At 35.9% G+C, this 17,614-nt stretch overlaps 1 protein-coding gene across 1 annotated transcript; it reads left to right on the top strand.

Annotated features, from left to right (window-relative positions):
- Positions 1-1,549: 1,549 nt before the first annotated feature.
- Positions 1,550-9,573, top strand: LOC132950032 (uncharacterized). The gene is given in 3 exon segments (XM_061021221.1): positions 1,550-1,633; positions 6,481-9,373; positions 9,376-9,573. Coding segments are annotated over 3 exon segments (3,135 nt in total). The 3' UTR covers positions 9,534-9,573.
- The last annotated feature ends 8,041 nt before the right edge of the window (positions 9,574-17,614 follow it).

The raw sequence follows: 17,614 nt of genomic DNA, 5'->3' as shown, positions 1-17,614 counted from the left end.
TTATTTAACGCTTTAGAAATCAGATTTCTATAAACAGTTCTTTTAAAAACAAATCCACATTGGATGTCCACATTAAGGATTGGGATTCGGTGTCTCAAGCACATAACGTACAAAATGACATAGACTTTAATAAATTAGTCTTTCGGTCCGGGATGGGCTGTTTTCAATAAAAATCTGAAAATGATTAATTTATTATAGAACTTTTACAATTGTCAATGACAGCAGGACGTGTCTCGCCTCAGATGTGTAGTAGTAGTATTACATTTGATTTGCGGTTCATCGATTGTATTTTTTTACTTTATGATTATATTTTAAAGTTTAAAATTTATACTATGAGTTGAGAAAAAAAAATACCAAAAATCGCTCAACATTAAAGACTGACCCGAACATATTATGTGTTTGTGCGGTGTAATCGGCAGACTTTAAGGATTTGTAAATTTTAATCGATAAATAGACACGAGGATAATTTTGGTATAATATAAAAAGACATCAGATTTCGCCCGATTTGTACACGAGTATAGGCACGACGTGTGCTATTGCTGCAGTAGTAGATACATTTACACGTGTACCTACGATATAAATACATAGTATACTCATAAAATAAAATTTGATGTAATGACTATAGATTTCACGTTTGAAAAACTCACTCGTTTGAATTACTAAAAAATAAAAATAAAATGTCCAGTCGGTGGCATTAACAAAATTTAGTATTTATATACGACCGAGTTTTTACTAAAAACTAGACGAGACGTAACTTTAGTGATAAATAATATTATTATTACCTATACATAATAATATAATATGTATTAATTAAAATTAAAAAAAAAAAAAACGCAACAAATTGCTGTTCTGATAATATCAACTACCTATACGGGTAGTGTCAAGTTTCGACACTATGCCAATAGTTTAAATACCTTGTAAAACAGACGTCATTCTTTCGATACACCAACACGAAGGCAACTAACAATACCTACGATGCCTGTCTGACGTTTATTTGTTTATTTCGACATTTTAAAATATTTGTCAACCAAACGTTCACTCTCGCGCGAGAGGCCACGGCAATAAAATTCAGCTACAGCCTTAGTAGATCATATTATTATTTATTTATTTTTATTGCTCACCGATAAATATTTTGCGGTTTTCTCTGATCCAGGGCTTGAAACCGAAAATATATTTCCCAATTTCGATTTTGGTTTCGGATATCGGTATTTATTTTTTTCTGATTTTGATTTCGATTTTGGTTTTGATTACCGGTATTGGTTTTTTTCGATCTTGTTTTCGGTTTTTAACGGTTTTAACCGGTATTCAAATATATAAAAAAGCTCTGCTCTAATTTTACCATAGTAATGTATTATCGAAGAAGATATGATGTTTATATAGACGTACTGACGATAAAAATCATTGCTGTACACACTTTTCATGGTTACGTCAACAATTGTTCACCATTATCGGACAATATAAGCGCCATTATCGTTATAGATTCGCAAACTGCTCGAATATTTTATTTATAAGTACATGTCAAATCTCGGACTTGGACATTCATGTATGAATGGTCCAACGATTGCGTACAATAAAAATGAAGAGATTAACGGCAATCACGTGCGCGGCAATATTATTGCTGTTGGAGCTAAAGGTGAGTGATGATCTTATTATTAAAATCGACTTTAGAATAATGTTTTGACTAAAACCTCGCGAGAGCGCCCACCAATTATTATCGGCTCTAAAATAATATAAACGAGTTTTAACAGCCAAAATATAATAATATTCAATTACAGTTATAGGCATACAGCTCGTGAAGCCGAGCCAATTGGGTTCCAACAATATTATTGTTTAAGATTTTATAACTCGTGCCCGGGAGACGGTTAAAAGTGTATAATATTATTATAATTATTCATATTAGGTACCAGGTACCTGGTACCTACCTAAACGTGTAGAGTGACGTGTTATTTGTACTTGCATACAAGCACTTCGTTATTCTAAGTAAATATTACGCGTTCATAGCCTAAACCTATATACATTTTATATTCTGTCTTATGAATAAATATTTTAGTTTGCCCAACATAGTTCATTGCTTAATAATTATTTTTTTACACTTGTACATACTTTACATATCGATATTAGGTACCGACTTGGAAAATATAAGCTTTGCCAATATCAGCCATATTTTGATAATAGTTCGTTCCAGTCCTTATAATAGTGTTAACGTCCCATAAATTACTATTTTTTAGTTTATTTTAAACTAGTACCACCCGACTACTAAAAATAAAGCTCCAAACTGATAGGTTACCCACTTATCTATAATATTTAGGTTTTTTTTTTATCAGCGATCGCACAACGTTATGGATTTAGATAATGTTCATTTATCTCGATCGTGTTGCTCATTGGCATTTAATACTGATAATTATTGTAATCGAAATATTATTACACGTGATCGAGTACGACGTGTGGTCTTACGCGTTTAATTTCCGGTTCTGAAGTGTTTACTGTATGGTAACTAATATTATGTTACTTATAATATGTGGAACCGGTCGCTTAAAACAATATATTGCGTCGTGGAATAAATAGACTCCTAAAAATTTTAGGTTACTCATTCGTAGGACTGTTTAAATTAACAAATAAAAAAAAAAATAATGTCTATCAATGTGTTTTTTAAAACTGTTTTATATACCTACGTTCAATATTTCGGTTATAAACGTATATATTATATTATATAATCTGTATTCAATAATCAATAAGATACTAAATAAATTCTATATACATATTTTATCATAAATTAGATAATATCAGGATAGTACGATACTGTTGTCTGTTATGTATCTAATCTAATATATTGTGTTGTTAGTTGTTACATAAAAAAAAATATTTTATTTAAATAAAATTCGAATTTCCCTTCAAATCAATCGGTAACCAAAATAATATGCCTTCCGCGTTTTTAAAAATGTTTTATGTACCTTAAATATTGAGCTTATAAATGTATTATAATGTCTTGTATGTCTTGTATTATAATGTGAATTCAATAAAATACTAAATAAATTCTATACACATTTATCATAAATTAGATTATATCACGATAGGTAGGTACTGTATTGTTTGTTTTGCTTCTAATATAATATCGTGTAGTAACATAAAAAAAAGAGTATACTCCTAAAGTAAAATCCGAATTTCCCTTCATATCAATCGGTAACCAAAATATATTATGTACTTTCAATTGGTGGTCTAGTCAGAAAATGAACAAGAAAACCATAAAATATTTTGAATATCTAGTTATAATATTGCATCAACATGATATGTACCTACTGAAAAAATTCCACAATAATGCAGTACAACCGATTTGTAATGAATTAATGAGCGTGACTATAAAAAAAATATTATTATATAAGCGCGTGGGTTAGGTTAGTCGAACCCATGATAAGTGAACGGTGGCGTGGTGCAGTGGTGGTATATTATTTTACAGTCGATTTTCATATCTGATTAGGCAGTTTTGCCAATCAACGCTTGTTGGATCGGGAACAATGTGTTTCTTGAATTTTTTCGAAGGAATTTTTTTTTTCATTTTTGTCAAACACTTTTCTCGTAGAACAAATTGAGTGGGTATTACATATTATATTAAAACGCCAAAACTTGGATAATTTCGGCGGAGAGTTGAACGCCTCTCGAGTTACATCAGTGTATACCTACTATGGACTGTAGGTCAATATTAAATTAAATTTTGATGTTCTGGTAATACACTAATATTATGTCGACCTAGTGGCTATAAAGTGTCGATTTGGCGGTAGTATCATAGTTAAAAATTCGTTGCGCATTAATATAATACTTAATTGTTCTTACCGATGATAAGGAAAATATTGGTATGAACATTATTTAGGTATAATAATTAAGTAATATATTTTTTTAAATGCTTATTAAATATTGTAAAGAAAATAAAAACTATTACAAGGAAACAGACGTAGGCAAATATATGTGTAATGACTTATTTGTCCTTCGTAATGGATAACTTCACGTTTTCACGAATACTACATTTCGAAGAGTACCTACCTATTATTCATAAATATCTTGCCATATAGCCTTTTTGTTTGGATAGTTAGCAATAAATTATTGTATACCAAAGACTTAGGTCATCCAAGGTCATTCGAAATAATGGAAAATTCCACGAAATCTCGTAGGTAGGTAAATAAAATATTAACTTTAAATGATTTTATATTACTTTTTAATTTTAAAACACCATGTACCATTTATTTAAAATTTATATTATTTTGTACGGTTCCTTAGTTCACTATGTATACATTTTTCCTACCATTTTATGTATTTAAAACTTATGAATTCGTATTTCTACTGTGATAATATCTGTTTGACCAGTTTCCTATGAGGCCACGCACTATTTAATATTTATTTTATTTTATACGCTGTGGTAAAATCTAAAACGATACCTGAAAACGGGTGTGCTCACATATTATTATATTGCATGTCATTTTTATTTTTAAGAATATAAAATAACAAAATGTTATTTTCATCAACGCCAAACAGCAATTGACGGTTGTCATAATAGATTAACAATGTTCGATTATAATGATAACCTGCAGACAGCATCGGAGTTGATCAATGGGTGGACATGGATATAATATGTTTTAAGCTGTCATTATTATGCGTGTATCTTAAACACTCGAGATCTAATGAAGGGCAAATCATAATGATCGGTCTAAAAGTGTATATAGGTAGTGTTCAGTAGAATTAATTACATAATATTGTTTTCACGTCAATGTCTTTTAATTTCAATATTTTTTAGTAGATGACGTACTTATAGCTACTCTATAGGTAGTAATGTAGTATTAAAACGTTATTAAACATTATGTCTCATTTTCAAAATATTCAGTTTGATACGTTAATTATAATAGATCTTAAATTTTAAAGTAAAATTGAATAAAATAATATTCTTGTACAATATTATTAGACCTCGTCAATAATTGAAAAATTTAAGTTCAAATCTAAATGATTTACTTATTTTATGTGTTTATTTATTTATATCATAATAATAATTATAACTTATCTATTTCAAAAACCTATTGTTATAGAAAACCAAATTTAATTGAGAAAAAATATTTCTGAAACGTACTCAAAATCGTACCGTTCACATTCAACTGATTCTCTTTTTGACCAAATTTAAATAACATCGATTGGCTTTTTAATCAAAATTTTACCATTCCTTTTTCGGCCAATTCACTTTTTAGCCAAAACAAAAAGTTAAATATATATATTATGCGTTATACATAATATCGACAATAATTATTATTACAAATATAGGTAAGTTGTATAAAATGTATATCGATAATATATAAATAATTAATAATAATATATAATTTTTAACAATAATTATTAAAAATAAAGAATACATATTAACATCATTGTCTAAGTAAATATTAAACTTTTCGTTTTGGCCGATTGAGTCGACCGAAAAGGGGCTCGCCCTATTAAATGACTAACTTACTTATTAAGGAATTATTGTTTTACAATATTTACATCCTAAATATATACATTTACATAATGAGATGAAATATAACCCTGTGAATTTTACAATAAACATGTTAGAGTGTATACAAGAAGAAAGAAAAAAGAAAATAATAAACAAAGAAAAAATTATATAAAATTAGGTACTTATATAATTTAGGTTTTTTTTAAAAAATTTTATGATTTTGTTGATGTTTTCTTGGACAGGTCCAAATGCTTCATACAGGTGTTCAGGTATATTTGCGTGTGGCTATAAACCTATAAACTAATACAGTTATTTTTTGTAATTATATGATTTTAGCGTTAATCAGTCCATTGAATTATAGGTCGAATGCTCCATGTTACATAAAAACTGATTTAATTAATGTTAAATTTAACAGACCTATCATGGGCCACTAAATCTTGTTTAAGGGACCATACTAGGTCACTATTGATTCATTAAAATATGTTTAGTGCAACTCGACATATGCGTCACGCGGATAGTGTCGCGATGAACCGGAAGACGTCATGGTACACAATATAAATAATGAATTTTAAATGTCAATAATTTTTATAATATTATATTAATTTAACGATAAGAAATAAATTATTAAACAACAAAATAAGTTGTACTGAAGTAAGCTGGCATATTCCCACTTTTAATACCTTCTCGTTCCACGACTACTTTTTACATACCTTGTCAATCGCAATCATATATAGTTTTAATGAGAGTTTAAGTCGTGTGTTGAGAGAATGCAACTGTGTTGCTTATGACTTTAATACATTTTGATAACTTGTTTAAACGCTGTTGTTTGTGCCTAGGTTTTAGTTAAATAACTGCCGTGTACAATTTAATTTTAATACTTTATAAATGCTTTTTTTGATATTCTATAATTAATGGTTTTTTTCTTTTAATTATGCACGTTTTTTGGCCGAATGAGTGTTGATAAATGAATAATAATAATAACAAATAAAAAATTATTTTGTCGTGTGTTTCAGGGTTTTGACTGCGTGGACAACACTACGACCCCTGCGCCCACGTTGATATTACCACCCTCCAAGTATCCGCCGTCGACTTTTTCCGATTGTTGTCCGTACGGTGGCATGACGTCGTCACAACTGGCCCTGTTGTCGGCCACGGATGATCCGGCACCACCCGAGCGCGTGAACGACATCGTGTTTCTGATAAACGCTCTGCCGACGGCACCGTATTCGCTGTCCCGTCTACCGCCCCAGACGTTATGCTGCATTTTAAAAGAGCTGGCCCGCAGGCCGTCGCTGATGAACGCCATCGAACCGCCGAACGTGGTGTGTCTGCTCGACACCCTGTGCGCACTGCCGTCTCTGATGAGAGTCGCGCCCGACCTAACGATCCGCGATCTGATCACCGCCGCCATTCTGAGCCCGAAGATCGTGGACGCGATGCGGCCGTCCACGGTGGTCGGTCTGTTGAGCAAGGCGCCGCCGACCGCGCTGTGCGCGTTGTCGCCCGCCGTCAGGGCGTCGCTGATCCACTGCGCGCTGTCGCCGACGGCGCTCGGCAGGCTGACGCCGGTGGAAATATCGAACTTCGTCGACGCGTTAATGTGCACAGATCGCGCGTTGGCCAGATCAACGGCCACTGCCGACATCCTCGAACTGCTGAGCGTCACAGTGCAGTCGCCGTCCTTCGCCAACAACATATCCGCCACGCGAGCCGTCGACTTACTGTGCCTGTTGTCCAAGTCGGCCATGGTCCCGAAGAACCTCGTCGACGCTCTGCTGGCATCCTTCGCCCCGTCCGCCCACCGGTTGCCGCCCGCGACTCTCGCCCGCTTGATGGCCATCTTGACAAGTTCGCCGTACTCGATGAACTCGATGGACCCCGCCACGGTCGCTCTGCTGCTGGCCGCGTGGTCGCCGGTCGGCGTGCTGTCCACCTGCCCGCCCGACGTGCTCGTCCGGCTGTTGGTCGTCCTGTCTCAGGCGACCACCGTCTCCGTGGACGCGATCATCGGGCTGCTCTATGGCGTCACGTGCGCGTCGCCCAGGTTGATGTGTGACGTGCCCACGTGCGTCCGGTCAGCGTACGTGATCCGGTTCACTTCCCCCGAAATTACCTCCACGCTGTCGATTGAGGTGATCGTCAAGTTGATCGGCGTCTTGAGCAAAAACCAGTGCTTTATGACCGAACTGACGGCGAGTTCCGTAAACCTGACAGTGGCCTTCGTGGTGTCCAACAATACACTTTTCAACGCTATTCAACCATCGGACATCGTCGATCTCGTTCATGCCTTAGTCGGCACCGGGTGTGCACTGCAAGAGATTCCGCACGAAATCATTCAGACACTTCTGTCTTTCCTCGATTCAATGTTCTCGCTAAGGGCGTTGGACACCGCTTACCTTTCGAAACTGCTGTCGTGTTTCAGTCGTTCCCCGTACCTGACATCCGCGATGTCCGGAACTCAGCTGGTAAACGTACTCGAAACGATAACATCGGTTTCCAGCGCGTTACAGGCAATACCAAACAGCGGTTACGTGAACATGATGACGCAGTTGATGACAACGCCCTACTTGATGTCCGATATCCCGTTTGCGACGCTTTTGAACTTTATGAAACAAATCGAAAGCCATACGTCGGGCTCCGTGTTCTGCGCTATGCCACCATGTGTGATAGACAAGTTCATCGAGTTTCTGGGAGCGAACAACGCCTCGATAATCACTTCCTTGCCACCCACCGACTTGAAAGGTTTGGTGGGCTTCCTGACCGATGTCCATTGCTTCTTAGCTCAGCTGCCCGTGGAAACCTTGAGCTCCCTGTTGGAAGCGATCTATGCGTCGTCGTTTATGATACCGTTGGATGTAAGGATCAAAATGATCTTCGCCATTCTTCGGCTGCCACCGTCCGTAATGTATTCGCTGCCACCGGCATCCATCGGCAACATATGTAAATCGTTCGGTTCGTTCGATGTGCTGCAGGGTGGCCTGAGCACCGCATATCTGGGTGAATTGTTGACCGCTATCTCAACGTATCCGTGTCTGCTGTCTGCCTTCGATCCCCCGATGATACAAGACTTTTTGGAATATCTGTCGACGTCACAGGGCATGCTAAACGACCTGGAACCCTGTGACGTGACCAACCTAGTGATTTCGATATCAGCCGACGCACATCTCAAAACGGATATACCGGTGGGTAGCTTTGTGCGGTTTTTGCGGTCAGTGAACGTGGTCATGCCATGCTCGATACCAACGACCGCCACGGTAGCGCTGTTGGAGTCCTTGACGTCCATGGAAGTCATGATGGACGGTCTGACTTCGATGGAAGCAGCCAACCTCACAGACCTGTTAGTCGCAGACCACGCACTGCTAGCTGCGTCATCGCCGATATTGGCCAACCTGATGACGGCGATGACGACCCGGTTTGCCGGGATGCCACGCGAGAGTATCGTCCACCTGTTGGCGGCAACGCACTTAGCGTCACCGAGTATGCTGTGCACCGTACCGGAAGACGTGCTGGCCGATCTACTCAAGTTGATCTGCACCCAGTCGGTGGTTGGCAGCCTCCCATCCGAATACCTGGCTGTGTTCGTGGCCGTCCTGTCCACATCACCATGCCTGATGGACGCCATGTCGGCCAGTGGGCTCGAAACCTTAATGGGCCTGCTTTTATCGCAGCCAGCGCTAACGGCCGAAGTCGTGCCACCTCATACGCTTGCCGATCTCTGCACGATCCTGGCCCTGACGCCATCGCAAAACGTCAACGTGTCCACCATAATTTTGCTTCTGTCTTCGGTCTGCCCTAAGTCAGTTTGCGACATACCGGCCATGGCCTTGAGCACTCTGCTGAAGCCTCTGGGCGACGCTCAAATTGTTTACGAGCTCGGGGTCACAACGACCGCTTCATTGCTGTGCCTGGCCACCTCGTCACCATGCGTCCTCGAAGTCTTATCCGGCCCCACTCTCAACACGATCGTGATCAAGCTCGCATCGTCACCGCTCCTGATCCAGCATTTGCAACCCGATATTTTACAGTCCTTTGTGGCGGCGGTCGCATATTCGCAGCCCGCACTTGAATCTCTCCGACCGACCACCATCGCCCACCTACTCACGTCGATCGATGAGGGGCGGCCTCGCGTCCTGTCCACCATGTCCCCGGCCACGGCCACGGCCCTTCTGGGAGCGTTCAATTCACAGCATGCGTTCGCCTCTCTGCCACCGCCCGCCCTCGACTATCTCATAGGATTGCTAGTCAAGTTCTCCAACCTGTTAAACGCCCTGCCGATTTCTGTCTTGAACGACCTGCTCCTGTTCTTCGCGTCAGCCCCCGCCGTTCTAGGTTCCGTTTTGTCGTGCACGCTGCTCAAGTTCCTGGCCACGCTGTCCTCGATGCCACCTCTACTCCGGGCGCTGCCGCCCTCTACGCTCACCGCATTCATAGAGGAACTGTGCACAGTGTCACCAAAGTTCCTGTGTGCCTTCCCAGCCCCAGTCGTCACGGCGCTGTTTGACGCCGTCGCCGCTGGGTCCGCGCTAGCTGCGCTCACGCCCTCCACTGTCGCCTCGCTGGTGTCCGTGTTCGACACGTCACCATGTCTGATCCCCATCCTACCCGCGCCCTTGCTGACGGCGTTCCTGGCATACCTGGCCAATAACCCGTGCCTGTTGAGTGACACGCCGAGGCCTGCGCTGCTCGCCTTCGTCCGTAACGTCCAATCTCCCGGATCCATTCCTCCGGTTGTCTTCCCGGTCGGATGCTGTCTCCCGTGCGTCGCGATCGATCATTTTGGTGATGTCTTAGCCAACAGCAACAGCAGTTGCTGTTCGGGTGAAATGCAAATCCTCCCAGCCGGAAACACTACCGAAAGTTCTAATGTCCATCCAAATCCGATAATAATTCATCCGGGAAACACAAACGGAACATCTACGGTATGGTGTTTCCCAAAAAAACCATAAATAATTTCCGTCAAACGAAAAATAAATTCGACCAAATAAACACTACATCGGCGTGTGTATCTTACCTATCAACAATGTTGTAGTAGAACTGGACAGTGGAAAGTTTATATAACAAAAACACGAATATAACTAACATGTGATATTGAAAAATGTAATTATACGAACCTACTAATTTTATGTTTAATTAATTTCTTGTTAATAATATTTTGTTATTAGAATGTAACAATGTAACTGATAGTCAATTTTATTTTTATTCATATCACTTTTTTGTATTTTTGACAGTCCATAATTAGTTTTTGATAAACGAACCTATTGATATAGTTATATATTATTATAGTTGAATTCGTTTTACATAAAAACCATTACTTTAACAATAAAAATAAATTTTGTAACGCTTATGATATACCTACTTATATTAATAGTTTTGTAATTATTATTTATTTTCTACACTTTAGTTTTAATGGCAATTAATGATCAATGAAATACTGACAAACAAATAAAATAAAACAATTTCAATAAAATGACAACAGTTTGACATTTTTATCACAACATAAAATTGGTTGTTCGACATATTTTTAAGGTAATCAATCACTAATCATATTTAAAACGGTTCAACAGTACAATTGTAGCTATCAATAACAATAATAATACCACTTACCTAACTTAAAATTAATATGATATGAATTATCACATTTAAATTATTTGTAATATGGAAATGTTGTGAATCATTTTAAATGAATAATTTCTTGAATAGATAGGTAACTAATGAATAATGCTATTTAAAAACTAGCCAATACATTATTAGATTTAGCTATTAGTATTTAATTAATTAGTTATTGCTGTAATTTTATATGTAATGTATATATTAGTGTTTATTAAATTTATAATTATTATATTTTTTATTTGAAAGTTTATCATGAGAAGTTACTTTTTTTAAACAAATATTGGTACCTTGCTATATGGACTATGATTATAAGCTGAGCATCACAAATAAATTACATTATAGTCATTCATTCATTCATTTCACTCCTTATATAAATCTAAAATGGTGGACGAAGTGGCCAAGCGGATTAAGGCGTCGATTGCGTCGATTGTGCCGTTTCGATGCCGGCCACGGGTAGCATTTTTCTTCGGGCAAGTCCAAAACACACGTGTTTAAACTTACAGTACTCTCCCCCGCAGTAAAAACCACCCAATGGCCCAAGCCCGGATTAAGGAACAATTGAGCCCTGGGACACCATACTATTCATAGATAATATAAGAATGCATAGGACATGCCTATACCAGTTCCATATGGGGCTGTGTGCTTTTTTGGGGAAGAGAGAACGTAAAGAGGGAAATACGATATGGGGCTTTTTAAGGTTATGTGCAAAACTATTTTATTAAATAATAATGATAACATGATAGTCAGTTATATTTAGATATTTGTCAGTTTGTACTTTGATTGTTGTGCCACTTGTGCCTGGAAAATAACTCTAAAATTTGTTAAATACTTAAAATATTTAAAATATTTATTATTATTTATCAATTATCATATCAATATTTGCCCCATATAACCTTAAAAATAGTATCACTAAAGTTTCATGTGATAAGTTCTTATGTCCTATCCATTCTTATATTATATATGATACTATTAGTGGGCACCCTTTCAACTTTAACTTCAAAATAATTGTATCATTACGTCATATTAACGACTTTATATTATTGTATATTTTTTTACTATACAAAAATACAGGATATATCTCATGTCATTGTACGCGGCTTCAAGATGGTACTTTAAAGAGGTCATTTTAATGCCACGGATAAAACCACTGTCAAATTACAAAAAACCGCTAAAAATAGGATTTTAATTTCCAACGTTTTGTCTATCACCATAGAAACGAATAAAAAAAGCGGGTAAGTGGATGCCGCTCTGCTGCACAGTAGGTTACAAGTGGGACAATATATAATGAATTGTATTAAACTTGAATTCAATGATATAATATCATTATAGAAGAAAAACGATTCTGAGCAGAAACGATTTATCAGTCTGTATTTTTTAAATTTTTATTATTTATTATTATAGCCTATAAGTTAAATTTTATAATATTGTAATTTTTTATTCGTTGCTATGGTGATAAGCAAATCGTTAGAAATTAAAATCCCATTTCAACCGATTTTTCGTAATTTGTCAGTAGTTTTTTTGCGTGGCAATAAATAACTATTGAGAAAATCGAAAAATGACCTCTCTAAAGTCTAAAGTACCATTTTGATCCAATTCGCTAAAAGATAAGCTACTATATTGAAATCAAAGCACTCCATCTGGTAGAAATTTTGTATACAGAACGTAAAAAAAAATAAAAAATAAACACCATTGTAAAACCATAAAAATAAAATAAAAATAAAAATAACGATTTTAGTTATTTTGTTGTAATTTATAATATTAAATTAACATATAGGCTATAATAAAATATAATAGCAATATAAAATATCCAGACCGATGAACCGCCCCCGCTCAGAATCGTTTTTCGTATACAATGATATGATATCATTGAATTCAAATTTAATACATTCCATTATACAGAGACCCTTGTAATCTACTGTACAGTAGAGCGACATCCACTTACCTGCTTTTTTTTTTTAACTGTATTGGACGCGTTAAAAAATATATTTTGGGGATAAATATGGGCCCCAAAAATCAATGCCCCCTCCCCCTTAATCCGGGGCTTGCAATGGCCTAAGTTGCCACGGGTTAATTAATAAAAAAAAAATCTAAAAATCCAATTAGGTAGTTCTTTTGTGTTTAAAGTGCAGTAATTGTTGTTCATCGAGTAAGGTAAAATAGTCTTATTCTATCTATAATATATATTTTATTGTTTAAATATCATAATTTTATTGCTATGGTAGGTATTAATAGTATTAATATTATTATAGCCGTGACTAAATATTCATGATTATACCTTAATAATTAATATAAATTATAATAAAATATAATACCTAGCATGCGAAAGTATAGTTTTGTGCTGCAATTATTGAAAGTTTATCGGTGTTTAAATTAAAGTGGGTATGTATAATTCGATTACATTTTTAGGTATTATGAATCTTTTAGAAAACAATATATAATAATATTGTACTGATTTTCCACTGTTATCGCTGTTTGTTGTTTTTTTTTTTTATCAATTTTATATGAACTGTATTATTATAAGAATTACCTTGAACGATTTGAAGACTATAGTGAAAAAAACTATGAGATATAACACTACGACGACTAGTGAACAATCGCGGTGTAGCCAGGATAAGCATTACAGTATCGTATTCAAACAATATTATAACAGTGGACGAAGAGTTAAACAAAAAACCAAAACCCTATAAAATTCGTGTCGTGTAATGTGTAATTAAAAGTGTACACGAAACTCATTAATTTTTAAGCACACTATAGGCAGGTACCGCTTATTAATTATGACTATCATTCAATTTTGTTGAAAAACAAGCATTATTATTATTGTTATTTTTCATTTTTATACATGTCGTAGGTACAATTCGATTCCGGCATTGTATAACCTTGTCCTTAGCCATTTACGCGATGACGGTTATAATATTATTTTCAGAAGCAATAGCCCTAATATTCTATTTCACCAATCACTCGTTTGAAATTAATATAAAATATGTATGACAGTGTAAGCAAACGTGCCCACAACACTTCGATAGTAAGTATGCAATATAATATTCGCGTTAAATGTCTGCGCCCGTGAACGTGGTATATCGCCTTATATACGGTGTGATTGATGCGAATGTAATCATTACAAATGTTGCGACGTAACTATATTGGTATAATAATTATGATTGTTTCCTCACTACCAGTCTTCACACGGGTTCGGCTAGGTATAACAAACGGCAAGTAACTATATAAGGTTCGTATTCATTTCAATATTCGAAATTTCCACTGTCGTCTTGATAAACTGCGGTTAAAAAATAACATTGGTTTGAAAACGAACGTTTTTTTTTTTTTTTAAATTATTGCCATCATAAATTAGTTTGTCCATATAATGTCGTAGAGTCGTGAATGTTGTACATTTACCAGATGTCCAGGTACATTTTTACCTGTAAAGTGATTCATCGTAAATGTTACCATTTTTTTTTATCGATAAATTATTTTTTACCCCGAAAAATGTTGCGTGGCCCCTCTAATCAAATACAATCAAAAACACATTTCCCGAATTGTAACGATATAATATCTTTTTTTATCGACTGATAATACCAATACAATAATGAATTAATCAACTATACTTGAATGTTTTATTAATAATTAAATAAATCTAGACAGCCCCTGCCCCTGTCCCACGAAGGGAAGCTGATTTTCAATCATAATAATTATACCGCGGTGTCTCGAAAGGGTCAGAAATCGTTTTCTAAGCTTTGCGAGCTTCAATAATGGACACCGACCTCATGATTACACGCCAATTAGTTCATTACTCAGGTTTAAATCGTAACGCATCAGCTCTATTTGTCGCTTTATTTGTGATTATATCTATATAAATACGTTAAAACGTTAAAATATGAAAAATTAATAAGTTTGCCAGTCTTCGATTTTCATTTACCTCTGCTTGCAATCTGTTTATGACTTCATCGATGTCGATGGATATTTATTTATGAATATCAACCATTACTAGTACTGCTAACCCATTTAGCCCGTCTCTTCTGTCATAGAAGATCTCATGACTGTGTCCCTGGTAATAACAGCAGAGTCTAGACTCCGAGACTTTTTTTTTACATACCACCGTAGCTTGCCGAACTAACTCTGCTAAAAATGCGCCACTAATGGTGTCAATTACTGCCAACAACAGTCAACAACCCACGATTTCGTACCTATGACTACAATAATAACTAGTCTTCTCTATTCATATGGGTACCCTTACTGTTATTATTGTCTGTCATTCTAATAATTATTATTTATTAACTGTAATAAATTACTAATTAGTTATGCCGATGGGCGTTTTTAATTAGTTAATAAATAAACACGTTTTTGACGTGTTGATTATTCTCATTTCGGTTCAACCACAGCACTCGGCCTACGTGCGCCTACGTGGGAACAAACAAATATTACCCACCCGACGGCGTGACCGACGTGACTGACGTGACGGAACACGTTTCTCGTCGTCTGCTGATCTATATTACTACTAGGAGCGTATGCGACCGTCGATCGTCGGAGCACCACCGTGGTTGTAGGCCGTTGCAGTAGTCGCCGCAGTATCATCGGGACCAGCCGCGATCGGCCGGTGGCCGTCACGTTTGCTGCTGCGGTCCTGGTACCGGTGACTATCTGTTACATCCTATCGCTGTGAGCTCCGATCGGAAAGCAGCTCGTGTTTTGCAGGTGGGATTTTCGGACCGGTGGTCCGCGGTTCCAACTCAAGTGGCCTGTGAAATCATCTCACATCTCACATCAAGTCACACTATTTGATTGAGTTCCTAACCAATGACCTAACCCTAAACTTGTATTATTTTTTTTTAAACAAATAAATTAAAATATTTTTCCAGAGCATATTTTACTGTATTGCTGATTTTGTTGGGTAAAATATTTTGCTTTTGTTGTATTATAAAATATAAATAAGGTATAAGGAAATAAATGGTGAGGATGGGGTAGAGTAGAATCAGTTAGTGGAAAATGTACAATGGTGGTACATGCCTAAAGTTGAGTTGGAGGAACCGGATTGATTTAGACCAATAAGCGAAAGAACAAAAATTATACTTCCAGAAGTCCGATTTAAATTTTTGAAAAAATTTTAATTTGTCCGTTCTTGTCTGACGCTGACGATTGCTGAAGATTGCTGTGGAATGCACACAAAGCGCGCGAAACATCTAACGCGCTTTTAAAATGAAAAATATTTTTTATTAAAAAAGTTGAATATTTTGTTTTTGATTACCGCCATGTTTATTTCATTTAATAATTATATATTTTTTCAAATGTGTATATTAAATATACCTATTATATAAAATATATTTATTATATAAAAAAAAAAACAAATATTTGCCACGGACATATTCGGGCGGGAGAGAGATATACCAGTATGATAATACAAATTATGCAAAATTCCAATTATACTTTACATAAATTTGAAATTTTATCACTTAAGTATAAGATAATATGTGAAAGTTCAGGATAAAAAAAAATATTGAATATTTATTTAAAAATATAAAATTAATTTCAATATTATGATGCACAAACGACCTAAGCGATATTGGTAAGTGGTGACAGCTTGACCTTGGTGTTTTTCTCAGGTCACTTTTCAGTAATTGTGGCGGTGGCAATGGATTGGTCTCCTTGTTTGTAATCTCTGCTGTGCTATCAAACATTTCAGTATACAGACGAATTTTGCATATTATTATATTTTGGCAGTTCGGTACCAGTTTTAAAATCATTATAATTTATATTATGTAAGCATTAAGTTTACCACTGTAATATTCTACACTGTTGACATCGCCAAAACACGTATATTATTAATATAGATTAATAGGTCAAAATTACGGGCGAAATTCGGTGTAGGTACATCGAAAGTCAAAGCAATGCACGTCATGTACCAGCTATATAATAGGTCAAATATAACGCGTGATCTTTTAGACATGCTAACTCCCCTTTTTTCCTTTAACAATAATTTTAGTAAAATTCTGTTTTTAGAATTTTTAAGTAAACCTACCTAACCTAAAGACCATATTTTAAAATTCCTGGTATTTTTTTTTTTTATTACTTAAGAAGGAGTAATCTGCCTAATTTCGTTCATTTTTTAGAGGAAAATGAACGATTTTATTTGTTCTTTTTTTCCGTTCATTTATTCTTAAATACAGGGAATTTAAATAATTTTTAGAACAAAAGTTTTCATAGTTTTTATTTTACAAATTTGGTCTATATTATAATGAGCTATATAACTAACCTATATACGATAATAAACGATAATATTGACAATGTTTACAAAATGTCAAGTCAGCCACGGTGGTCTTGTCGGCCTTAGCTTTTATGAAATACACAAATAAAACATTTCAAAAACAAAATAACTAGGTACATAATTAAACGATTTATTAGTACCTACAAATTATACTAAAACGGTTTTAAAATTATCGAGGAACGAAAAATGTTTACATTATCTAGTAACGAGAAAAGGAACTTGTGTTCCTTTTTGACAAGATGAACGTGACCTAATTACTTTTTCAAAGGAACGTTCCAAGC

The sequence above is a fragment of the Metopolophium dirhodum genome, chromosome 8 (assembly GCF_019925205.1).
Source record: "Metopolophium dirhodum isolate CAU chromosome 8, ASM1992520v1, whole genome shotgun sequence".
Classification (NCBI taxonomy): domain Eukaryota; kingdom Metazoa; phylum Arthropoda; class Insecta; order Hemiptera; family Aphididae; genus Metopolophium; species Metopolophium dirhodum.
The sequence above is the reverse complement of the archived record's forward strand: the minus strand, read 5'-3'. Positions and strand labels throughout refer to the sequence as shown.